The sequence below is a fragment of the Opisthocomus hoazin genome, chromosome 6 (genome assembly GCF_030867145.1).
Source record: "Opisthocomus hoazin isolate bOpiHoa1 chromosome 6, bOpiHoa1.hap1, whole genome shotgun sequence".
Lineage (NCBI taxonomy): Eukaryota > Metazoa > Chordata > Aves > Opisthocomiformes > Opisthocomidae > Opisthocomus > Opisthocomus hoazin.
Window position 1 is genome coordinate 26,661,265 of NC_134419.1, and position 27,017 is coordinate 26,688,281.

The 27,017-nt window shown below is 37.2% G+C and overlaps 1 protein-coding gene across 4 annotated transcripts in view; it reads left to right on the plus strand.

The window, feature by feature from the left end:
• DENND1B (DENN domain containing 1B) overlaps positions 1-27,017 on the plus strand; it is a 168,426-nt gene that overhangs the window by 131,361 nt on the left and 10,048 nt on the right. For all 4 annotated transcript variants that reach the window (XM_075422316.1, XM_075422317.1, XM_075422318.1 and 1 more), the window contains 5 exons: positions 5,219-5,309; positions 9,299-9,339; positions 10,158-10,226; positions 12,600-12,656; positions 13,447-13,557. In XM_075422316.1, coding sequence (XP_075278431.1) covers positions 5,219-5,309; positions 9,299-9,339; positions 10,158-10,226; positions 12,600-12,656; positions 13,447-13,557 — 369 coding nt within the window. The remainder of the gene's footprint in view (positions 1-5,218; positions 5,310-9,298; positions 9,340-10,157; positions 10,227-12,599; positions 12,657-13,446; positions 13,558-27,017) is intronic.

A 27,017-nucleotide genomic window follows, 5' to 3' on the forward strand; every position in this document is an offset into this window, starting at 1 on the left:
CCTTTTTGGGCCAGTCCTCATCCAACCAATTCAACCAATTTCAGATGCATTGTTCAGGAACTCTGCTTTTATTTAATCTAAACTAGTATTTGGAACCACGTGCAAGAGGCTTTTTTGTCGTATAGATAAATTGCATTTCCTTTATCTAGGAAATTGTCAAAGAATCTGTGAGAACCAGTGTTTTGATAACTCGTATGTTACATCTTTCCATTTAGTCATTTACTATTTTTCATCCCAAAATCTATTTGTAAGCCTCATCAAATTGTTAAGGGCAAATGGACAGAACAGCAAGTATCACAGCCTTTGTTTTTTAAGTCATGTACTCTTCACTTCGACTGCGGTTCCTTCACCTTGATAGACTCATAAAAATTTTTTTACTTCCAGATTTATCTGCTGGTTTCCTTAGAATCATGTAACAGAGGTGAATCTAAGGGTTTTTTGACTCAAGTTTTATTCCTCAGGTATTATAATGTCAATTTCTGTGTCTCATTTTCCGTAACACTTGTATGTTCGTTCCTTATTCGGTATCATAGTCTTTACGGAAAATTGAGCCAGGATATTTTCAGGGGGAACTATGCCTAGATTATCTTTTAGCCTCAAACCATTCTCTCAGACTTCTAAATTATGCAGATGTCTTTTACATCATGTTGCTGACTTCACATTTTTGGAAGTTGAAAGGACTCTTTATATTGCTCTGAAACAAAATACACCAAACTGTTTATGAAAAACATACATTTTCCAGGAATTCATAGAAGTAATTTATGATAAATACCCTAATATGGATTACAACTGTAGGGACGTGTGAATTTCAGTTAGCTGGCTTTAGTTTTCCAAAACGGTCTTCTGCCCTGAATAGATTTAATTTTAAAAACTCTGTTTATCATTATTTTTAAACTATTAAGATATTTAGTCATATTAAAAAAAATTCTTAAATAGAAAATGACTATTATTTATAGATTAAATATTCTTATTTCCTGATTAAATTTTCTATATAGGATAGTTTTTTTCAGATTAATTATTTATTCTCTTAGACTGTATATTTGTGTTACTTATATTCTCACTGGTTTTTTTCCACATCTTTGATATCTGTATTATGTACGCTATCTCTTTGTTAGCTTTTTCTGAGCCTTAGAAAGGCTCCCCTTTAATTAGCTACTTTCCATGTTACCCTAATCTTTATTTCAAGCATCAAACATAAGCAACTAATAGTTGCATCTCACGTCACATAGTTCTGACGAATGTCCAGGGATAATATTAATTCATTCTTAGAACTAGCATGAAGCCTAATGCTAAACGATCTTGTTAAATAACGTAATTGTATGAGTAATATAATCCACAGTGTTTATTGGGATTTGTTCCTAAAATGGTAGAAAGTGCTAACTAGAAAAATAAATAATGAATGCAGGATTAGGATTTGAAGAATCATGAGTCTTTGAAAATTTCAAATTTCATTTACAAGCTTTATGAGTTCAGCTCTCTTCTTGCAAGCTATTGAGCTGTTATTGTGTGGAAATCACATTTATGATGTTTTGCTTGCTTCTGCCAACTTTTTGTTTTTAATAATGGGTGAATAGACTTGGAATTTTTACTCCTGCCTAAATAAATCATTGGGTTTATCTCCCAACTGTCACCCCTCCTCTCCCACCCTTTATAACCTGTGCAACAAGATGTTCTGAAGTGGACATGGTCTATATTTTGTTTTTAGAATTCAAAATTATTTAAGGACTATAGTAGTTCTGTCTTTAGTCAGCTTGAAGTCCAAAAGTAGCACTGGAGTTACTAGTTTTCCACTGAAAGCGGTAGTCAGCCAAGGGCGCTCTGGATCTCAAAGTGAATGCATTTCTTGAAATAGTAGGCCTAGATTTTTAGGGAGAGTATGGGTTTGAAAAATAGGGGCAGAAATCGTGAAGTGTGTGTGTAATTCCACATGCTAGTCTTTGCATGTGGCAATTTAAGTGCAACCATTAACAGTAAATTACTCAAAAGTACTAACTACTTCTACCGCTGCTACCACTTATCATTTCCTTTAAATAATGTCTCCAATATCTTTTTGCTAACAGTTCTGTTTGTCAGTATTTACATTAAATACTCATTTGGGGTGATCCTCTAAACACTGAAATTCAGTCAGTGTGTCAGCCTTCTGTTGATAGAATTTTACCAAATGATGAGTATGTCCATAAATCTTACATTAGTTTATAGTATGGAAAGAATTCATAACCTTCCCCAAAGAGATAATGTCTTACAGTTCAAAGGCTGGGGATGGGAGGGGGAGGTTGGGTTTTGTGGTTTTTTTTTTCCTCCACAGCAGTAGCTAAAGATGCTGTTATCTCTTTTTCTTACTGTGAAATAATCCAGTGATCCCGTAGTGGTCTGACCATGAACCAACGTTTTTGGAAAAAACCCAACTTGGACTAAAATGGAAAAAATAAGAAGGAATTTAGACAAGAAAGAGAAAGAAATGGTTATCTGTATGCTTGCCTTATGCTTGCTCCTGGAACTTTTGTACTCTAAAAAAGTAATTTGTTTTGTGTCACTAGTTTGTTCATTGGCAAGCATCAGATTGTCACTGGCACGGTTTGGATAAACTGTGGTAAAATATGGTATAGCCAAAGAACCAACTTTCGTTAGTTCCTGTGCGCTCTTTAGTACCAGTGAAAAACTCATAATTCTTGCTAGAGAATGAAGTGTGCATAATTGGAAAAACGCTTTCTCACTTTTTTTTTCTCTCAGACTGGAGTTTGCCTTTTCAGAACAAAACGGGAGAGGTTGCTGCTTGAAGGAATTTTGAACCTTTAAGAATGTGCTCATACTTCTTTGCAGCCCAGTAATTCTTGAAAAGAATGTATTCATTCCTTCTGAGAGATTTAATCGTTAATTATCTTATTTTGACTTTCTGACGTATTTGGATCGTTCCAGTCTTTGTATGTACACTTATGTGTAGATGCAAATCCACGTGCTCATGTAGCTGTAACCTCTGCATGAGGATGGCTGTTGCAACATGCACCTAAGTAAGCGTTCATGGTTAAAAAAAACAGAAAGAGCAAATGTGTTAGCACTTAAAAATACAGTGGTATCAACCCTGAACTGTGCCCAGTCAGGTGGAGAGGGTCACAGAATCACAGAATGGTAGGGGTTGGAAGGGACCTCTGTGGGTCGTCTGGTCCAACCCTCCTGCTGAAGCAGGGTCACCTACAGCAGGCAGCTTGTCCAGGCAGGTCTTGAGTATCTCCAGAGAAGGAGACTCCACAACCTCCCTGGGCAGCCTGTTCCAGTGCTCCGTCACCCTCAGAGGGAAGAAGTTCTTCCTCATGTTCAGACGGAACTTCCTATGCTTCAGTTTGTGCCCATTGCCCCTTGTCCTGACACTGGGCACCACTGAAATGAGCTTGGCCCCATCCTCCTGACACCCACCCTTCAGATATTTATAAGCATTTATTAGGTCCCCTCTCAGCCTTCTCTTCTTCAGGCCGAACAAGCCCAGCTCCCTCAGCCTCTCCTCGTAGGAGAGATGTTCCAGTCCCCTCACCATCCTTGTAGCCCTCCGCTGGACTCTCTCCAGTAGCTCTTCATCTTTCTTGAAGTGGGGAGCCCAGAACTGGACAGAGTACTCCAGATGAGGCCTCACTAGGGCAGAGTAGAGGGGAAGGAGAACCTCCCTCAACCTGCTGGCCACACTCCTCCTAATGCATCCCAAGATCCCATTGGCTTTCTTGGCAGCCAGGGCACACTGCTGGCTCATGGTTAACCTGTCGTCCACCAGGACACCCAGGTCCCTCTCCACAGAGCTGCTCTCCAGCAGGTCCACCCCAAGCCTGTACTGATGCATGAGGTTGTTCCTCCCCAGGTGCAGGACCCTGCATTTGCCTTTGTTGAACCTCATCAGGTTCCTCTCTGCCCAGCTTTCCAGCCTATCCAGGTCACGCTGAATGGCAGCACAGCCTTCTGGTGTGTCTACCACACCTCCCAGTTTGGTGTCATCAGCAAACTTGCTGAGGCTACATTCTAACTCTTCATCCAGGTCGTTGATGAAGAAGTTAAACAAGACTGGGCCCAGTACTGACCCCTGGGGGACACCACTAGTTACCATTCTCCAGCTAGACTCAGCGCCGCTGATGACAACCCTCTGAGTTCTGCCATTCAGCCAGTTCTTAATCCACTTCACCGACCACTCATCCAGCCCACACTCCCTGAGCTTCCCTAGGAGGATATCATGGGAGACAGTGTCGAAAGCCTTGCTGAAGTCTAGATAGACAACATCCACGGCTCTCCCTTCATCTACCCAGCCAGTCATGTCATCATAGAAAGCTATTAGATTGGTCAGGCATGATTTCCCCTTGGTGAATCCATGCTGACTACTCCTGATAACCTTCTTTTCTTCCACTTGCTTGATGATGGCCTCCAGGATAAGCTGCTCCATCACCTTTCCCGGGATGGAGGTGAGGCTGACCGGTCCTCGGGGTCTGCCTTGGCATTATGCCTCCCTTTGTGCTGGGACTTTCTGGCACATTCCTCTCTGGTTAAATGAAACATCCTTCGAATCAGCTTGCGTGCTGCCAGTCGAACCCAACCTGCTGCAGCCAAGGCACAGCCTTCCCCCGCCGTTTGATGGTTCTGCTACAAATTCCCCTCGCATAGTGTCCTTATAGGGTCATTTTTCAGGTAGAGCACATACGCTTGTAACAGATCTCAAGTAGACATCGTAGCCTGTTGTTTCTTTGAGCTGGCTGTGGTGAAACATTTCCAGTTGTTCTAAAGGTACTTTTTCTGTACAAAAATTTCTTCTTTGGACCCCTTGATACATACCCAGAAAAGGATGCCATAGGGAGGTTTGTTTACATTGTTTTGTTGATGATACAAAGTCAATTTATGATTTCGCAACAGAACATCAGGGATTACAAATCCAAAGTTACCATTTAGTGAGGAAACAATGTATTTTCATGCCATTAGAAAAGCAAGAAAACCATTTAAAATATTTCTGAACAAAAATTTGTAGATTTTGCATAATATAGATAACTTACTTGGTCTATACAAAATACTCTGACGTTTCTGCTGCTCATAGTTGCAACTACTCTTGAAAAATCCATCTAAAAGCAGTATATTATCCTTAAGCCATGTGTTGTCTTGAACATACATATACCGTTACAATGTATACACTTAAGACTAGGACACTGTGAAGCAATAGAAGGCCTAAGAAAGTGTGACTTTTTTTTCCCTTCAGTTTATTGATGGTCGGCTATCAAAATTAAATGCAGGAAGAGGATTCTCTGATGTTTTTGAAGAAGAAATCACAGCAGGAGGCTTTTGTGGAGGTACAGAATTAATTTAAGTGTACTCTTTGACACTTTTTCTTTCGGAGGTGTTCAACATGAAGTCGTCCTCATGATGTCCTGTAAATTTTAGAAGTTATTAATCTTGTTAGTGCTCCATTGTTTCCATTGATTCCTGTAAAGTTGTTAGCCTAACACTGCTGGGATACATAGTATTATGTGTCTAGTTATATCAGTATACTAAATGAAGATATGTTTGTTTAATCCAGTAAAATACTACTTAGATTTCAGTATATGATGAAATATCACTATATTATTTACATTTATAACTGCGTGGTTATATAATATGGTAGCTTATGTGTAGATCGTATTCTAAATATAATTTTGAAATTTGTGCTGCTGAACTTTTTCTAGATAGTTATGTTTTCCATAAACACTTGTAACTTTTTTCATGTCTATTTATTTCTGCAGTGCAGAGATCAGAGTGATTTCCTAAATTTTTAGAGAAATTTGCTTTCTCTAGCAGATGTGTTACTCTATAAAAGAGGGAAAAATTTTTAACCTTTATATATCACCTGAGAAGGGACAGTGGAAATTTACCTTCTTTGTAAATAAAAATATTATTCCTTAGGTTGTTTCCCTCAGTTATGTTCACTGACAATTGTTGTAACGCTTTTCACATTAGCTAGCTTACAAAGTTAACCCTTATAGAAGAGCACGTGCTGAATCCATTCCTGATTATTAAAGGATTATGGAATGGTTTCCTGTTAAACATTTGGTACGTCTCTATTGTTAGCTGAGGTATCATAGGTGCGATCGAAATACTGGATCAAAATATGCATGACACAGCACAAATGCTATCTTATGGTCTATGTTGAAAGTAGTGTAGAAGCTTTCACAGCAAATGAAGGTTATGTGATTTGAGCAAATACAGCGAGCTGCGTATGGAAGCTTTAGGTGATCTTCCTTTGCAAGACTACCTTTAAATGGGCGTATGTAAAGGAGAGAGTTTGACCCCCACGGAGAAATCATCCAGTGGTGCAGAGCCGTCTTCGCCTTCTGCAAAATACCTTTTTTATACTCAGAGTACATAAATCCTTGTGTTCAAGTTTTTCACTGCCTTCTCCTGCCCTCTGTTTCTTTTGCTATGATCTAGTGCATAATTTGTGGGGTTTTGTCTTGATTAGAGTGTGGTTAGTTATACAGAGATTTACTTCTTTTCTGCCTTTTTAGGTAACTTATGCTGCTCTGTAAACAGATTTTAGGCATTGAGCATCCATTATTCAAATAGGTGATGTCAGTATTCAGAGTTCGTTTGCTGACTGCAGTTAGGGGGTCAGGAGGCTGTAATAAAACTGCAATAGAAGTTAGATAAAGCTTGTTTCTTTGCTACGCACTGGCAGCCTGTGAACCATGTCTCACCTGGCTCTACTCAGGAGGGAATGCTCAGCTTCGCTTGCAGTTCTTGGTTAGATGGCACTGCGTGCGTACTTTTCAAGTCAGACAAGCTGTATATTGCCAGGCTGTGGACAAATTGCTTAGGGCACATATTCAGTATTTACATAACTGCTGTCTCATTATCGTTATGAAGTGCAGGGCTAACAATATGTATGCAATTGAAGGTGACATTTTGTGACGCTAATGGGGTAGAACTATAATCTCTTTGCAGAGTTAACTCCCGTCAACTTTATCAGGAAGCCCAAGGTTTTTAAAAAAAAAAAAACAACCAGGTGAAACCCAGCCTTCAGAAAAGTCACAGCACGTTTGTGTAAGCTACAGCTGTTAAAAGGACAGGTGAACATAGTCTTAGCTATAGAGAGTATAATTTAAAAATTACTGAATCAAATGGAAAGTGTTTCTTTACGTAATCTCTTTTTTAATTTGCCTTCTTCCACATTTGTTAGCATAGCTAAACCAGCACAGAAAATTACACTGGAAACTGGATAATAAAATCTAGATTTCATTATTTATTATGATCCCCTCCCCCCAAGTAAAGTGATAGAAACTTATTTCCCTGTGACTATATGTGAAAAGAAATTTGTCAACCATCTTCATTATGTTTTGCACTTTATACTTAAAATTTTAATTTCTGTTACACGTGTTATTCTGGGGAAGTATTAATTCTCAAGAGTTTTATATAACTTTCAATACAAGAATATAGTGATTGATTGGCGTAGCACTTGGATTTCTTGTAGAATATATTCGTTAAAGTTATTTGTAATCACATATATTTTACTACAGCGGTCATCTTTTTGAGTTAGTCTAATATCAGTGGTGGTAGTACAAGAAAAACTGAAATAGTGAAAATCTTTGAACATCTCCTTTAATAATAATGTATTTTAAGAAGTCAACATTTTCATGCTAGAGTTTCAGGAGGTTCCACTCCAGCTGAGGGTATCCAGTGTTAAAGTGGCCTTTTCTGTAGATGAGTGTTTATCTGTTTTCTTTATTGCCTTCCCTGAAGTCCCTCTACACAACTAGAAGGCAGTTAAACTTCTTGGTAATTTTCTGTGATCTCGTTTACTGTCCCTAGTCATTGCTTAAGTCATAGGCTGTGACAGAGAAAGCTCAGATGTAGAATAAGTCATTGTTAAGGACACCACAGTCCAGATGATATATTAATATTGTTGATAAGAATTTAAAGTTATGAAATGTCATGTTAGAGAAAGTACTTATGGTTCATTGAGATTTTATTAATACACTAGCAGTGGTTAAATTTCACCTTATTACATGTTATTTGCATGTTACCTTGTCTGGTAGTTCCTGGGAGCCAGATTGAAGAAGTAAAAAATGAGTCGTATTTACTTTATGTTTTGTCCTTTGATGCTCTTACTGGAGATGGGATCTTTATGATGATCAGGTTCTCTCCTTTCTAAGCGAGCATTGCTTTCACTTGTGCCATCATTCCTGAGAGTCTGGCTGTCTCACAATTGCTTGTAAAGAAGTGGAATGGGTGAAAGTGCCTGATATGAGTATGAACAGCTCAGTTTTTTCACCTCATTGAGAAACTTGGGAATACCTTTTGCAGTGATCCAGTTCGTTCTCAGCCAGGCTCTAGGAGAATGTTTTTGGCTTTCCACTAGCCAATGCAATAATTCAACTCAGGCCTTAGTTAATTGATTATTGGAAAGCTTAAGGAGTTTCAAGAACTGTTAAAAGTCTGTAACATCAAGGATATACCAGTATGATCCTTTCAAAACGGATAAACCCTTTTGAAACTTCAGTATTGTTGTCAACGTCAGTGTCTTGTCTGGGGTCAGTAACAGCTCACAGTACCGGCGTATTCAAGTGACTGAGGTACTCTAAAACTTTCTCAGGGATCAGGGACCCAGTCTTTGGTGTTCAGCTGAAGCACCTTTGGAAAATAGAATTCATTTCTTCATCAAGTGCTCGGTAGAATTTAACCCTGTCCTTCATGGCCAGCTTAGTGGCATGGTAGTCCTCAGCAGTCCTACAGAAGCCAACAGTCTGCACTTGCCTTTTGGAGGTTTTTCTTTGTGAAAGGAGGTAGAGAAGTTAATAATATGAAAAGATTTTTCCTGCACAGGAGTATATAGTAGTGCCATAATCCGTAGACTTTTCTCTCGTTATTTTTCCTTGGGATGGTACCATCTGCAGTCCATGTCATTTTTGTGCTTGAAAGTTTGCCCAGTGGGATCATTATGCTTGAATGTGGTTCATTATATATTATTCTTTCCTTTGAGTTAGTGTTTTTCTTTTTAGATTTTTTTTAGCAGTATGTTACCTTATCGTAGTTTAAATTTCTTTTTCTGCCTCAATTGGAATTAAAAGCTCTGTGTGGTGAAAAGACATGCTTTTACAAAGAAAATAGAAAACATGAAATGAGAGATACCTAGGTTTTTTTCCTAGTGTATACATATTCTTATCTCTACATTCCTTGTCTATCTGGGAAGAGTGAAGTTAATGAATAATCCTCTAAGGGAAGGGTTTTTTTTAATGCAGATTGTGAGCAGGGTTGAAACGTTTAAAATGTATGTTTGACTGTGTTTCATTTTATATTTTTATTTCAGGAAATTCAAGGTCCTATCAGCAGTGGATGCATACAGTGAAGGTATAAACTTAGTTAAGTAATTATACTGGCCATCCTATTCTTTAAATCTTTGTCATTTTCCTTACATATATGTAATGGTAAAAGTGTGTTCATTTGCAAGGAAAATAGAAGTAGATTCTATAATAAATAACATATCTGTGGCATTTGCAATAATTTTATGAGTTTTTTTCTTGAAGTTTTTTTTAAAAAAGAAGTTCCATACACAATACAAATGCCAAAACGCACAATGTTTTTCTGTCTGTATAGTCAGGGATTTCCCTGCTTTCTGGATCATGTTACATTCCATAACTGTGAATTAGGTGTGACAGTACAATTTGATACGAAGTTTAGCACTTCTACTAGATAGCAATTTCGTTAATATGGATTTGTGCAGTTTGGCTAGCAGAAGACCTTGTTATTCTGCAGGATTAGTAAAATATATTATTTTAGATTAAGAGAATTCTTGTGTGATTAGATGAGATAGTTCTGTCTGTCAGGTCAAAGTATTTTTAAGTTGCATAATAAATATGATAGGAACACATGAAAAATAACCGTAACTTCTGGATTGATTTTGAAATGGTAACACAGAATGAAGAATGAAAATACATCATTCTGTTAGAATGCATTGATAAATGTGTCAACTATGATAATGATGTACTGTAACCCTTGTGTAGCTGCAGACAGCAGGTTGGGGAGGAAACACAGCTGTGGTTATTCTTACCGATTTAAAAAGAAAATTGTTGTATTTTTATAGCACACTGTTTATTTTTTCCTTGCTGTTGTCATAAGGTTTGACTTACATTAAGCTGTTATTAAAATACAGGTTTTGTATATTTCAGAAAGGCGGTGCACTGATCAACACAGCAATGACCAAAGCCACTCCGGCTGTGAAAACAGCATATAAATTTGTAAGATCATCTGTTTCAAAGAAACAATACATAAAAATACCTCAACATCCTACAATCTCTCATTCTTCCTCAGAGTCTTCCAGATAGCTTGTACATAACAATAGACACTTTCAAAGCCTCAGTGTGCTGGTTTTGTTTCAGTCATAATACATACTAGAAGCTTATTTGAATATCATTTAGTTATTTCATACACAGCTGTAAACTGTTCCTAACCTGATGACAACATGATTAAAATATGGACTCTGAAAATAGAAAATTTCATTTACACTAAGGTCCTGTAGCACAACACAGGCATCGCAAAGTTAACATGAGTGTAAAACATTTTATAAATGTTACATTTATATGTAATATAAATACAGTGTTATAGTATATAGTTACATAGTATGTAGTGTTAACATGATGCAGAGATCTCTATTCAGAAGAGATACAGTTTGTGCTGGGCAAATGGAGTCCTGGCTTACACAGATGCAATTTCACTTTGCCAGTAAGTGCTGCACTATGGAAAAGATGTGGTAAATCATCAGTAATGTGTGCAGCAAGTCTTTTCTATCATCTGCTCTTTTAAAGATGATACTGGAATACTCATGTTTAACTGGATTTAATGCTTATACTTTAGAGCTTAAAAGATCTTGTTTGCAAAGACTGCCAAGGCAATAAAGCATGTGAAATTACACAGTATCAGGCAGTGTGGAAAAACAGCAATAGTGTAAAATGAAGTGGAATGTATTTTGAGGTTGCATTTTAAATATATGGGGAAGGACTTTTGGCTTCCTTTTTGCTTTTCGAAATGTTTCGCTAGTAGGATGCATAATAACTAGTCCTGAATAAATCAGTACATCAGTCTAAGCTACTTTAAGTAAAGTTTTCAAACAGAATTTTTAATTTTATGTCAGTGGAAAAACACAGCAGTCATGGAGACACACAGGTAAATAAATTAAATATACTTCATATTCATGGACTCATTTATAATTTAATAAATGGTTCATTAACAGGTTATCTGCAAATTATTTTTCTTCCGTTTGCACTTGCTTAGACTGTGGTTACATGATCTTCTCCCAGCCTTCAATTTTGATAATTATGTCCTTGATAATAAAGGTTCTTCAAAGTGAACTTCTGTGTACGCTATGAAACACTGGTAAATTTTGTGAGGATCTGTGTGTATAAGGTATTCATATTTGTATCCCATTTAATTTCTTATCCTGTTGCCCTTCATGGAGCCTACTACTACAGAAATGAAATATGCATTTCTTAATTGCTGGATAACTGATTGGTAGCCTTGAGTAATGTGCTCGGTACCATCCTTCAGAGTTAGAACAAAGCACTCCGAAATTCATCCAAATGCTGTGAGCGTGATCTGGAAAGTTTAAAGTGGCTCTCAGGTTAGCATCTGCTACATGGCACCCTGTTGGGCTGTTACTGAGCTTATAGATGTGTGATTTAAGGATCAAAAAGACTCTCTGACCTCTTGATTCAAGAAAATTATTTTCTTTTTCTGAATTTCCATGTACAGAAAACCATAGAAAAATAGGTAGTTTCCACATACTTATGCCCTTAAATATATTTTTTAAAGACCCATTTTCAAGACAACCTTGACAGCTTTCATAGTTTTTTCCTGTATTCATATAAGAAAGATACCTTTGCTTCTATTAGGGTTAGGGTTTTTGGTGTCATCCCCCCCAACCCCCCCATCTTTCCTTTTTTCCTACTCCTGCCTCTGTCTGTGTCTCTTTTTTTTTTAATGTCTTTTAGCAGAAGTACATGGTATCCTGTATTGATAATTCATTTCCCTATTGAAGAATACTCTCGGCTGTTCTTTATGCAACAGTGATCCTTGGCTGCCTATTTTAATACATAACAGAATTCTCCCCTAAATAGCAGCACTATGCTGTTCAGCAACACTGGGCAAAATCTCCATCTGCATATGAAATCACTTCATTTCTCTTAAGATTGATATTGCCCTGCAAGTTGCCAGACTGGAACACTGTAGCAGTCATCTTGAAAATCTTAACATTTTTCCAACATGCCTTACTGCTAAAATACCCTTTCAAATTTAAAGGACTATTTCAAATAAAGGAGTGATCTATATGACCATTTTTTGTCTGTCCTTAGTACTATTGGAGAATTTTTGAGCATGTATGTTTTCACAGCATTGGCATGCGTGTACTGAAAAAAATCCTTAAATATACAGAAAAAGCATGAATATATAAAATATACTGACAATGCACGTATGAAATTTGTGATACGAGTTATTGCGCTTCTTTATATCACCAGGTGTTTAAAAAAAAAAGGTAAAATAAGTATGGCATCATAAAGCATGTTCCATGACTACAGCCAGTGTCTTTCAGAGCTGTTGAAGTCCTGTTATTTTTCTAGGCAAAAAATCAGGCAAGGCAAGGAATAAAAGAAGTGAAGAGTAAGTTAAAACACAAGGTACGTAGTGCACTCTTTACTTTCTTACCTTGCTTCCTGTATCAGTTTGAAGCTTATACTTTACAAATCACAGGAGATTTGTGTTTTTAATGACTTTTGAAATATGCTTAGCCCTTTGTTCAACAATACATTTTTCATAACGAGCCCTCTGGCAACTATCTGTCATTGTATGCATCCACTGAATAATCTCTTTATTGTTTGCATATTTTATCATAGAACAACAGAAGTCTTCAAAGATACATTAACAGGATGTATGTTTTCATAAAGTTGATTGCTTTGATATCACAATCGAAGCCTTTGCTTCAAGCTGAGAATTGGAGATGGGAGAATCTTGCAGTACGATGTATTTCAGAAGGTGTAGTTGTCCGTTTTGGTTTCATAAGATATGTGAACAATGGCAGTGTTTAAAAACGAAGGAATAGTTTCATTTTGCAAAAACAGCATCACAGAAATATAAAAATAAAAGCTGCTTTTTGACTGAAAATTTTGTTTCTACGTAATGTTTTTCTGCAGGGAGAAGGAACCAGTTTTTAGATATATTGTATGCTATTTTAAGAAAACTTTCAAAAATATTTCCTAGTCATTTGAACAATTCATCTTTTAAATGACAATGTTGATAATTCAGCTTCTTGAAAAGCTAAATTTGATTTTCTTACTACAGATGATATTTTCATGACAGTAATAGATTGTGGCAAGATAATTTTGAATGCATTCTGCATGCATAATATGGATGGTACGTTTGCAGATAATGATTATAAATAAAGGAGTTTAAATCTGTTTTATTGCGTAGGAGAGTGAAAAAGAGTGTGGAACTTGCAGTGCTGGTGCAGTACAGACTGCTCCAGTCTACACACTGCATTATGAGAAAAGAGCAAACTCAGAAAAACGAAGGCTGGCACAGGTAAGACACCTGAAACTTCTGTTCTTATTCACATACATATGAGGAAAATTTTTTGCTGCTTACAGTAATGCATCAGTGAATCTATTTAATATTATTTTACTGTTGGTGTTTGGATAGTGTGATTAGAAGGCTATGTTTATAGAAATACTGCTGTACCGCTTGAATGGAGGAAAAATGCTATTCGTATTTCTTCCCTCTTGAGAGGAGAAAAAACAGGAGATTTATAAGTATGCATCTGAGATTTAATGCTTAACATACCGTTTTTGATAAAGGCTTCTCTCAGTAAATACATTCTGGTCTATTCACACATCTGTGTTAATCTGTCTTTTTTAGTTTCTTATAGTGGGACACATTACTTTTGTATTTCTAAAAAATGCATTTTGCAGTCACATGCCCTTTAACCTTGGTCAGATAGTTATGATTTATTATTTTATTAAGAAGTCAGCTAGTTAATACTGTGCCAATCTCCTGTCCTTTTCTTCTCTAATCCTTTCTAGCCTTGATATGAAGTAACAGGTGTAGTGTTTCAACTTTGGCAAGTGTTTTAATGTCTTTGGATTCATTTTGACAGGTTTTTTTCAAAGATATCAATAAAATAGTTTTTGTAACACTTTTTTTTCGGGGAATAAATACCTGCATATGTATATATTTTAATGTGTGGGTATATATATTTATGTGTGGGTATATGTATTTGTATTGTTATTGCATGTTTTTAATATGTGTAATTAATGTTTATAAATGGATTTTTAATGCATATATCTTCCTCATGTGAGAATGATGTATAGAAATTCAGTCCAGCTGATGCAACAACATTTGATTTTTTACTTTAGGTATTGCAATGGTAAAAATCTGAATTGTCTATTTAATCAATTTGATTCTGAATTAGTTTTATGTGTAATAAAGTTTGTGAAATTTGACATAGAACTAATGCAGATTATTGCCAGATGATGTTGAAATTGTCCATTAATATTGTCATTATTTGTAGTAGGGTTATAAATAATACAAAGACTTTCTGCTTTAATTATTTAGGCAGGTTTTACTTTGTACGTGTTTTCGTGATCTCTTAAAGCCAGTGATAAAGTTTTAAACTCTGTGCCCTCAGTGTATTTTTATATACAGGCAGCTGTGGTGCCTGCATTCTCTCAGGAACTTGTGTACAGTAGATTTTCTTCACTAAGTATCAGAAGAGAAGATGTACAGTTCTAAATGTATGAGTATAGAGCTTTAAAGCTGTTAACGTGAATGGTTCTTAGAATACTTGTTTCTAATAGATAACTGTCATTTTAATATATAGCAACTTCCCCCCACAATAATTAGATAATGTGAGGTAGTAAAAAGCTTTTAGTGCATTATAAGACAACATTCACAGATCAGTGTAAGTGAATCTACATTTGTGTGTATCTGTGTGAATACGTAACGCAAATGTACCCTTGTAGTCAGTGAATTTTTATAGGCTGCTTTTATTAAAGAAATCTGCAGTAATTTGCTAATATGGTAGTGCTGCCTACTGTTAGGTACAGGAGTCTAGGGATACAAAGGAATATAATTTACCTTGATACAATTAAACATTTCTTTTGAAGGCCTGTATTTGGACAGAACAATTTAACTGCTGTGTGTTTTTGTGTTCGTACAGCTGTATACTGCTAAATCCTTTGTTGCCGTTTCTACCAGTCATCTTTTAGTTCTGAAAACAAGACAGGAGGGGTGCATATCCATCCATAGTTTTGTTTGCAGATATACGTATACATATGTGTTTGGGTATGTGTATACACACACATATGCATGCATGTATATAGGGTTTGTTTACTAGCGAAGCTCGTAATTTATAGCCCTGCCGTTTGCCCTGCTGCGAACCGAGGGTCCCGTGTCTTCTCCCCAGCTCTTGTCCCACATGTCGCCTGAGCCCAGTGGGCAGGAAGGTGCAAATGGTGATCACTCCCCAAGAATGCCACTCCACACAGTTTCCTTCACCTCTTATGCATGCTATTTCCACTTCTTCCTCCTCCCCAAAAGCAAACCAAAGTATTTCTAAGAAATAATAGTCTGCCATTGCAACTCTTGCTTTTATTTTTGTTCTTGGTAAGTATTTGAATAAGACAACATAAATGCAAGTTTTTTGTGAATGCATGGTGATAAACTTTATGTCCAAAGAAAAATACGTATTTGTATTCACAAGGGTATGTGTATATGTTTGATCTAGTACTGAATCTGCCGTTTAAAGGAAGTGAATTTCAGATTGCTGCTGTTCTCAGGTTTAATCCTTTTTTCTGTAACTCTTTATCCTGCAAATGAACCTCTCCGCCCAGATTTCTGAAATGGCGCGCAGGAGTGTCTGTGGCAGTATAACAATAGTGCTAGTGTGCAGTTCATGCACTTTGATGTAGATGTACAGTAAGGACCAGAGAGTGATTAAGTTACAATGTCAGTGTGTTTGAATATCCCCCCAAACGTAAACAAACAACAAATGAAAGAGAGATTGCTTTTAACGGTCATCTTGCTTCCAAATAAGAGGCACATCTGCCCTTTATTGCTGTCTCTTCCATACTGAAACACGCAGAAACTTGTAAATATAAAGAAATTGGTGTTATGTTTTATGTCATGTTAGCTGCATACATTGAGCTTTTCATTCTCCACTTCTTGGAAACAGTTGAGCCTAAATACTAACTAATAATTACATGAGCTGCTGTAAAACGTATTTACTTCGGAACATTATGTATGATATAAACGTTTGCTTCACTGTAAAAGAACATTTTAATAGTTGGTTCATAACAAGATTTTGGGGTCTGAGTGGATGTTTCCTTTACAATAGGAAGTGAATCTGCTTTTACCCCAACAAATAGTGGTTTGTATGTGGGTCTGCTAATTAGTACGGTTATTTCCTGTTTTGTTGATGAGGCTTTAATAAATGTCAAGGGTACAGCCATGAAGATCTCCCAATTAGGCTTTGCGTTTGTAAAACCCAACCCCTTTGCTTTTGTGTGAAGATGACAGTTCCAACTGCAGCCTCAGCCTAACAGGGCTCAAGGGAAAGGATACTTCTCTGGTTTTATTGAAAACAAGGCCACTTTGGCCCAGGGAGAATACCAGCACTGGTCACAGTGCAGAGACGCTTTTAACAATGAATATTTACTACACTTTATCACTGCTGTCATAGTGGCGTTTTTTGGTTTTTTTCCAGATCGGCAATAGACTTTAAAAAATTAACAGTAAATCAAAACAAATTATAGCATGTAAAATAGCTGTCAAAACCTAATCAGGGGATAAATAATTAAATGTCTTATTGCAAACTGTAGTGATCAGCTTGCCCTCCTATAATTTGCATTTTGAAAGTCTTTCCTAAAAAAAGAAATAACGGGAGTGCACTCATATGTGTCTGCAGGCACACGCATGCGCACACACATAATTAATCTTTGCCTAAGATGAATCATTATATCTCTGTAATATTCATTTGAGCTAACTTGCTTAGGTTAGCTGTTCTAGGCTTTTTGTACGTGTGCAGGCTTAACTATATTGCAAGTCAACATTAACAGATGGATTGCCCTAAGCAAGGGAAAACCACCACAACAAAATCTAGTGAAAGTGGAGGATTGAAGCTTTTTATTGTTAAGCCTTATTAAAACCTTGGCATGTGCACTGCTGTTAACTGTTTCATGTCTAGATCTAATAATATGTCTCTGGTATGTTTTATCTCCTACATTAATTAGGTATGTTGAAGATACAAGAAATTACCAGCTAAAATTTTTGAAATAAAAATTAATGCAAGCAGGCGATTGCTTCAGCTCTGTTTGTGGTACCTTGCCAACGATATTGCTGAGTTCCTTTAACTATTGATGAGGAGAGTACAGTAATGCATATATGAGACTACTGTGCATTTGATTTTTGCATAATCTGTTTTAATTCTGTTTCATTGTATGCTCCCAGGTAATGCAGATTTCTGGGTAGACAGGAGCCTAAATGCAGTGAGAGCTCTCTAAAATTGTTCCAAATTAATATATAATTAAAAAGAGAAAGTGTTTATTATGAGCCTGGATAGAATGGCAGGAAGATGTTTGATTTCATGAATACAATGTTTGTAATTTCACTATCAGATGATAGGGTAGCTTATTAAAAATGGAGCATTTCAGAATGTCAATAGTGCTAATGTATTTAGTGGCTAATAAAACATTCTTGAAGATTTGCAGAATACCAAATAAGAACCACCAGTTCACCTTATAATTAGTAAGTTAGCAATGCCCCCTTGTTTCTAAGGAAATGTATGTAATACCTGTACCTTTAGGCGTGCACTACCTTGCAGCCGTAATGGAAACGGGCATTTGGATTCTAAGGGTGGATTTACCAGGAATCCCTGTGTGTCAGCACTGCCTTAAATATTCGTATATCGAAGAAACCAGGTGAGCTGCTTCCCATGACTTTGTAGGATCTAAATATGGTGTCCAAGGAGGTTTTAAAAACACTTTTGCATAAGGTAATAAAAGCCAAGTTAGTCTAAACTTTTTTCTTTGTGTTCTCCAACAGAATAGAATTACCATTTTTTAATTCTTTTTAAAAAGTGTATCACAACTGTAGCTTTTCCACTTTTATTGCAGTACATCCTAGTAACTAGACAATATGTAATTCATCTTGCGGTAGGTATACTTGGCTTCTGTTCAACAAAGATAGCAAGTGTCAGGCAGGAAGATGTGTTCAGAATAACCTTACCTTCAGGAGTGCCCCATTTATCAATACCCCCACAATGGCCAGTAAAATAAATGACATAATCATTAGCTACAAAGGGCTTCCAGTAACTGATTACTGTCCTAACCTGAAAAAGGTGGTGGGAGTGGGCTATTCTGAAGACTTTTTTTCTGGCACCCTAAAAGAAGAGAGGAAAGGCAGTGATAATACACTGCTGAATATACATATTCTGTATAAGGTGACTGAACCCCTTTAAGAAAAAAAGAAAACAATTCTTCAGACAAGCCGACAATAATTTCAGAAGCAGAAGAGCTCTGTTTAAGGGCATTTACCTGTATTTGGATTCAGATAATGTGCTTGAGATCACATCTATGCTTAGCATCCACAGATAATACTGGTTATATAGCCAGAGGTATCTTCTGCTCTCATTGACTAAAATATTACAAACTGACAGATGTCATAAACAGTACGAGCTGTGTTTTAATGTAAATCACATTTTCCTTCTGTAAAATACAGTTTTGGAGTAAGCTTTGGTTGATTAGTAAATTCTGATTCTTTAGCTAATATGGTATAATTTGAAAATATTGTAAATATCATTAGCTTCCTTTAATTTGGAGAAAAATCTTTTGTCTTGGTGCGTCAAGTAAGATCTCTTCATTCTGCCAAACAGTCAGATTTCCTTTTAATTAAAAATGAAAAACCTAGGCAGGAAAAATTCAAATTGTAGATTACGAGAGTGCCCTCTCGTGGCTCTGATACCTTTCCGAAGTGGTGCAGGCACACCGCTATCCTGTGCCTCCTATAAACCTTGCTTTTTACAACAGAAGGCCTCTTAGAAATCAAGCAGTTCTTCCTCTGTTTTTTTTTTAACGGAAGCATTATCTGGATTTTGTGTAACTTAAACATTTAGATGTTTTCTTGTGTCATGCATGTTTTTATTTTCAGGAATATACACTACCAAGTAGAGGTATAATTATGAGATTGCTCGAACTTCCCCCCCCCCCCCCCCCCCCCCCCCCCAAGAAGATAATAGATACTGCCTCTAAACAGTGACAGCGGCTGATTTTCATTTAGTCAGTCAACACATTTAAAGAAAAAAGAAGCAGCGTAAGTTTGTACAGCTATTTTTTGTTGTTTCAGTACTTTTATTATTATTTTATTTCCTCTTCTCTGCCCAGATATCTTCTCACCATGGTTTTAAGTGAAGGACTGTTGCAAGTCTCTGCAGCAAAGTTCTGCACCCATAAACTAGTGTAAACCTTGTGGCTGCCTGTTCTTTGAGTTTTGCAGTAAACATCACTTGAGAAATCTCTCTGCTAATTACCATCATCCCAATTTAAAAAAAAAAAAAAAAAAAAAGAATGGAAAGGTAGGGTAATGGTCAGGAAATTGCTATGGAATTTTTTGTTACCCTGTGGGCATTTAGTAGAATGCTTGTTTTTTTCAGGGCAAAGTCATCAGCGTATCTACCTCTGATTTATCCTACTACTGAGAGAGACGTTTAGACAAGGAAAAAGTTTGCAGATGTTTTTTCTGGCTATTATTGTCACCTATTTTATTTTTTTAACAGATAGAAAGGCAGCCTTTCTGGGGGTCTTTCTTCTACAAACAAATGAACTACACTGCTATGTCTACCAAGGTTTCTTTTTTCTGAAGGATCTGAAAGAAGAATGCTATTTCACAAAGTACCTTCAAAGCTGGATGAACCTTTCTGTCCTTATTAGTTAATGGAAATAACTGGATAAATGTGTTCACCAGGAGATTTTATTGACATCTTAATGTAATGGTGGTATCTTCTGCTTTCATTTGCTGTGTGTCTTCTATCTTCCACTAGATGTGTTTCAGCTCCACGTAGCCAAAGCAGGGAGCCAGAGTGACTGTCAGCCAGTGGTTGGGACCTGCATCCCAGCTTCCATGTTGCTTTTGCCTTCTGGCTGGAATGTTTGGAGAACACAACCTTATGTCTAAAACATTAGCTCTAGTACCATATGTTCCCTAACCTTTTCTTCCTTGCTCTAATCCTGTGCCAAGGAGTGAAAAAAATGAGTAAAGTTCAAATAAAGAATAAAATGTGGTCGGGGGCAAAAGGAGGGAGAAGTAGGAGAAACAGGAAAAGCCTTTCCTGCAGTGATCTCAGCGTCTCCAAATGTGAAAGTCCAGATTCAACCTGTCTGAGTTTGGACACTATGCTGAAGTTAGTAGCAGTGCTACCCTGGGCTCTTTCCGCAGTAAGTGGAGAGAGAGGGGCATGACGAAAGGGCAACTCAGCCCACCTAGCATCTAGATTGCATCCTCCCACCTGCTATTTGTTGTCAAATTTAGGCCCTAAAATATCTGAAATTAGTGAATAGCATCCAAATCCGAGTGCTGTCCGTGTTGCCCAGCACCTTGTAGAGAAAGACTTCCTTTGTTGAGTAGAAGACTCTTGCTGGTGTCAAACAAGACGAGGGATTTCTCCTTGCTAATTCTTCTGGTTGGGAGCCCTCGAAATGTGCTTGGAGTCAGTATTTGTGTTTCTAAGGCACAATTTTTTTTTTTATTTGCAAGTGTGATTAGTCAGTCTCTTTTGATGCTTCATACAGAGCTTCCTTCAAATAGGCTCTTCTACAGTCCATAGGTCTCAGGGACAGAGTTCAGTGCTGCTCAGGTTTTATCTGTCCCACGTTCTGTGACATTTGGTGTTTTCCATTAAAGCTCGAAATCTGGAGGTATATGATGTTTGTGTTTAGGGTCACATCCACATCGTACATTTTAACTAAAGTGTTTCTGGTAAGCTTTCCTTTGGAAAAGTCACACGTGATCGGCAAACAGTGCTTCCAGCAGTGATTTTACGGTGGGATAGTTGTGCTGATGTAAGGATGTGATGCACATTTTAACTGAAAGGTCGATTTAACCAGTAATCTCTGTTTTACCTGCTTAGGAATTATAACAAATAAGTAGCATGTTCTAGCCGGACAAACTGGGTTTACAGCTGTTCTGATTCACTAAAGTCACACACTGTGCACCTGAGTTGCTTCCAGGTCTCTTGACTTTCCTGTTACCTCAAAAACACATGCCCTTTTCTACCTTTGCGCATAGGGCTATTGATTAGATTTTCTTTTCTATCATACATTCCCCATTATCTTCTTGCTCCTCTCTCCACTGTGACCCCCTCAACCCTTCATTCTGTCATTTCCCTTCCCTTTAATCGTTGTGTAAACCTACGGCATTAACAACCATCAAAAAGTGAAAATAAGTGATATTTTTCTTAGCTAGTTTTTGTAACTGGAAATTCTGCCTGGTGAATCTCATTCTTAGAATCTCCACGAAAAAAGTCCATAAAGAATACTTGTTTATAAAAGTGCTGTTCGCTTTAGTTGTTGCAACTGGCAGTGAGAATCTCCACGTCCTGTTTTAGAAGACTAGCACTTCTGCTTGTTGCCAATTAAAATGAAGCCCGGCTGCCTTCGGATGGTGCACTCTCTGCAGCTCGGATGGTGCGTGGCATGGTGCCACAGTGTGTCAGCTGAAAAGGGCCATCTCGGCTAAGAATAGCCTCTGTGCCGTGGAGAAGAGTGAGAGAGATCTGGCTGTGCGGAGGTGATACCCGACTGCGGCAGCATGGGGTCTCGGTCTGATTCGGAGGGGCGGGAGGTGGTGCAGGCTTCCGGAGGGAAAGAAGGTCTGTGATTCTGCAGGGAAAGTGGAAGTTTGTCTGCTGTTTTGGAGAAAAACATAGCTATTTCTGGAAAATGTTTGCAGAAGCATGACTAATCCTTAAAAATCGAAAGCAGTGTTAGGAAATTTGCAAATATTATCTGTGTTCAGGAGTATAGCGTACATGAAGGTCGGAAGCTTAGAGGTTGTTAATTTTTCACCACAGTAATTCAGAACATAATCAATTATAATGTGCAATCTGTGACTAAGTATCTCAACAAGTTTATCACCCTTACTTATAATAAATCCTGCCTCAGCACAGATATTAATCTTCCCTTTAACTGTACAGCAGTCAGTGGAGATCTCTGTTACATTACAGCTCACTCATCATTTCAGAGTGCTGTGCCCGTACTCTTGTCTAGACATTTCTGGTTGTCTGTGTCTCTAAACAGATTTTGGGGGATTTCCTGCTCTTGCAGGCTCTTTATTGTCACAGAAAAGGATTTCTTTCTCTCACGTTTCTCTTTATTGTCACAGAAAAGGATTTCTTTCTCTCACGTTTTGTGGATCTCTGTTTCCCTATCAATTAAATCAACAGGATCTCAGAACTGATGGCACTTCTGTCTCATGGCATACAGCTGTGAATGTTTCCAGCCACTTCATGTTCTTTCAAATGTATCATCCGTATGTCTGATTCTGTTAAAGCAGAGGTCTCTATCCAAGGAAGAATGAAGGGGATTTTTATTTAACATTAATAATTTTTAAATTATCCATTAATCATTTGTTATAATAATAATTTTAAGAATTTAAAAGCAGATATGGCATCTTAGATAATATTTATTTGATATCCGGGACAATTATTTTTTGAGGCATTGTTACTTTGTGTTACTTTCTGTGAGTAAAAGCACGCAAGTAATTTTTTGAAGGGATTGTTTCTGGAAATTAACGTGGAATTATTGCTTGCAGCTGTCCTGGTCTGGTGTCCATGTCGAGAATTGGTATCCCTAGCACTACTGCAAGTTTGTGGTTGTTTGAACCGTGTCCCAGAAAAAGTAGGGCACTGAAGAGGAGAAAGTCTAGAAACTGCACTTTTTTTTTAATCTGTCTCTTTCCCTCTTCCCCCATCAGTCTCAACTGATGTGGAGTGTAATGTGAAGTACTTTCCTGTGATTTCATTATCCATTGCTTGAGGTCACAGTCTTTAACCGGAAAGGAAGGCAACGGGTTGTGCTGAACTAGAAAGAATGATTGAGAGATCTTTTTCTTCCCTACTGGAGGTGAAGCCATAATTACAAATGTGATTGGGTTGTAGGGGAGGATAGATAAAATACTGAATCATAAATAATGGTGGACTTGTATTTGTTTTGCTTTCTCATACTGAATGAACAACCTTTCAATTTTTAAGAAAAAGGAAACAGTACCTCATAGATTTAAACCGTAGTAGATCTTTTTCTTTTCTTGAAACTTCTTACGTGTTGATGTATTGATTAGCCAGTAAATGTGAAATTATATGTGTGCTGCCATTTATCAAAAGATTATTTGTTTCTCACTTTGAGGACAATTAATAGCAGCGGCCTTGTTAAACTTCCTGCCTCAGCATCGCTCAATAAGCACTCATTCCAGAAAGCTGTGCTTCTGAAAGGGCTAGCATGAAGTAAAAAGCTGACATTTCAGAGACTGACTTTCATGCCTAATCAAGAATGTAACCATCTTACATTTAAATCTGTTAAAATTCATGTATTTTGTCTACATTTTTGTGCCGAAGTAGTGCATTTTGTGAGGCTACAGCAAGCAGAAGAGAACAGCTTACGGACCTGTTCTCACTTTGCTTTGTTCTACCTGTATTTATACTGTCAGCACCTTCTTTTGCTGGTTTCAGTGATCAGCATTTACCACAACCGTATAGGTAGCAGACCACTTGGCAGAGTGAGATTTTGGAGTGGGGCAGAAACCAAGGAGGATGTATACAGTGCGTACAGAAAGGATGTATATCCTCACGCCAGCTGCAGTTGCTCCTTTGCTGTACACAGGCATGATGATTCAGCGGTGCTTGCGAAGAGCCTGAGCCTGTTATGTTTAAGTATGCTGAACTCGCTGATAGTTGGAGCAAGACGAGAGATGCGTTCTTGTGGTGCAGCGTGTCTGAAGATCAGAAAAATCTGACATAGCAAAACTTGAAACCCCCTTCACATTTTGTTATAAAGTAGATACATCAAATGATAGATTTATTATGTGAGCAGAACTAGTTGGAAGAAGCAAAACAATTGAGTGCTTTAAAGAAGTTTATTACTTTATAGAAAAAATAATGACAACAGTCTATTAAGACTTTATAAAGTTCTGTTGCAGCAAGAAAGGAGTGTTACGTATCATTTCTTGGGGTGATAAATTTAAATGGTCTGGTTGTTACTAGAGTGCTGATCAGGAAGGAAACAGAAGTCTGTCCTTTTTTCATATAAAGGTATAAAAAAGGTTACACACTTCAAAATGCAGAAAAGACAGAAATTAAAAGCTTAAATAACTGCAAACAGCAGGGTACGTCAGTAATGGAAGGACTTCTTAAATGACTTTGACAGCTTTTGCAGGTGCACGTACTATGTCACATTGCCTAGTGGAGCACTGAAAAAGATTTATGGTTCTCCTTTTGGAATTTATTAAGAGTTTGTTTCTTTCTTTTTCTTTCTTTGCAAAGTAGCCTGGACATACCCCTCCCTTGCAGTTGTTTTTATTACTGCTCCTAGAGGGAAGTCACCTATTCAAAAACATGTGGTGCTTGTTGTCTCTGTGGCTAGCTCACAGAGCTGTAAACTCTGGAGAATGTTATTATTTACAGCCACGTATTTTCCTTCCCTTTGCATTTTGCTTTTTTCCTTGTATGTAAATCCCATTTTATTGGGTTTAGTTCTTGAAAGTCTCCCTGTATAATTTTGTACCCCTAAACATTTAAATTGGTAACAAAAATATTTTTTCAAACAGTGATTCTGACCATCAGGAACTAGAAGGTTTTGGAGTTGGGTTTTTTTTTTTTGTGTGGTGTTTTGTTTTTTTTTTTACATTTATCAACATATGCTCTGTTATATTCCTTTATGTGATGTTACTCTTGCTTTCACTAGCACACTTGCATGATACTGTTTGTAGATGCTGTGAGGGGCCACTGCTATGCCTGTGGCGTTTGCTGGTTCTGATTAATTTTTTTCAGCTCCTGTTTCTCAAAGGCACATCCTTTCTTTTCTAATTTCTTTTTTTCTTTTTGTTTTTCTTTTATTTTCTTCTTTTTTAATGTTATTAAATTTGCCATCTATTCTCTTTGAAACATTGTTTATTATTTTGACAAATCAGTGAGCGTTGTCTTTTGGGATTTTATTCCATTGACAGTTAATCCAGCTACAGATGAGCAAGCCTCAGGTTTGGTTTTGTTTTCTGAAATTTCTCAACATCTTTCAAGAACCTTCTTTCCTGCAAAATCTTTAGGTTAGTAGAAGCAAATGTGATGGCAACATCTAATTCTGATGCAAATTCCAAGAAAGTGAGACAGAGACAGGCTTTTGCCCTCCAAGAGTCAGTTCCGGGATTAGAGCTTTAATTGCAATGAATGTCACGTCAGAATTTTCTTGGGGAAATAGTGAATTACCAGTGTTATAGAAACAACGTATTTTAATTGTCCCAGTGAAGATAAATACTTAAAGCAGCAACTTTTAAAATGAAAACAGTGACTGCAGTTGTGGCAGTAATCAGTAAGACAACCTATTAACGGTATCGCTTAAGACAGAGTGGTTAACCTCCCTTTAGTTACAAGCAGGGATGTGACTGATTACAACACTGATGGGAATGACGTGAAGAACTCACAAAACTGGGAAAGAGTTAGGAATATAAATAGTTTGTTTCTCTGTGTTCCATCCTATAACTTCTGCACAGTACGAAGCTTAGTTTGGGATTTTTCATAATTTTTAGTACTCTGAGTATTTCTCTCATTTTCTATCAACTGTTACTTGGTTTAACACATTAAGAACCATGTTTCCTCTTTGTGGATGAAGAACTATGGAAAGTCTTATCAAAACTTGCTTCTTTAATTAAATCCTCTCTTGTTGAGCAATGACAAATGTGTCAGTCTGTAAGAAGTGAACACTGAGACGTTCCTGACAATAACGGGGGGAAAGTAGTTACAGAGAGTGTCCTGGTACGTGTGAAACAGTGACAACATCTGTAATATGTGACGTACTGAAATCCTTACAGTACAAGATATCCCAGCTCCTTGTAGTCTGAAATTAAGGCCATATTTCTTCCCCATCAGGTCTTGTGGTAGATTTAGGCATTTGGTGAACTGCATGATGAGATGTGGGCAGTAGCACTTCTTTCTACTTCCGTGTGATTTTCTTTAAAGTTAGCTAACACTGTTTTCCCTTTGCACAAATTCTATCCATATGTCTTTAAATTATGGCAAGTTTTCCAAGGTTCAGAATCTCTTCAGTGGCCTGATTGACTGCATAGTTAATCTTTGCAGACTTTTGATGCAAAACAAATGCAAGAGATGCACAGACCTTAAGACAGTCATTTGTGAAGCACAAGTGACTAAAATTCCTGACTTAAATGTTCTGGTCAAGATAGAGACTTTTTTTCAAGTATTGTAGAAATACTTGAAAAATAGAAGAAATAGCCTGGTTCTGTTTGCTAAATAATAATGTGATATAACAGGTTAGTGAGTACTCAGTATGGTAGTGTGTGGATTTACAGCACACTATCTACTCTGCACAGACTCCCCATGGGATGCTCTGCGTGTATGCCAACTTTGAGTTAACTGTAATTTACAGTAAATTGTCTTGCACCTCTGTGCAGGACAATTGCATTCTTAGTGCATAGTTTTCAAGCTGGTGTACTGCTTACTCTGCCATTCTGTTTAGCACTCTAACATAAATATAACTATGTAAAAAGATTCCTGACTTCTTTTGTATTTGCTACTGCAAAAATCTGTTTTTCTTCATTCTCAGTAGACCACATCAACCAAAACTCAGCAAGTATTTCTATCAGAAAGTAGTAAACCACAGTGCTTTTTGTGATATACTTGCAAAAAAGGGTAAGTAATAGACTTGAGTGATGCTTTTCCTCCAATAGTCAGTCTTCTGCTAATCAAAGCTTTGCATAAAAAAAGGCACTCC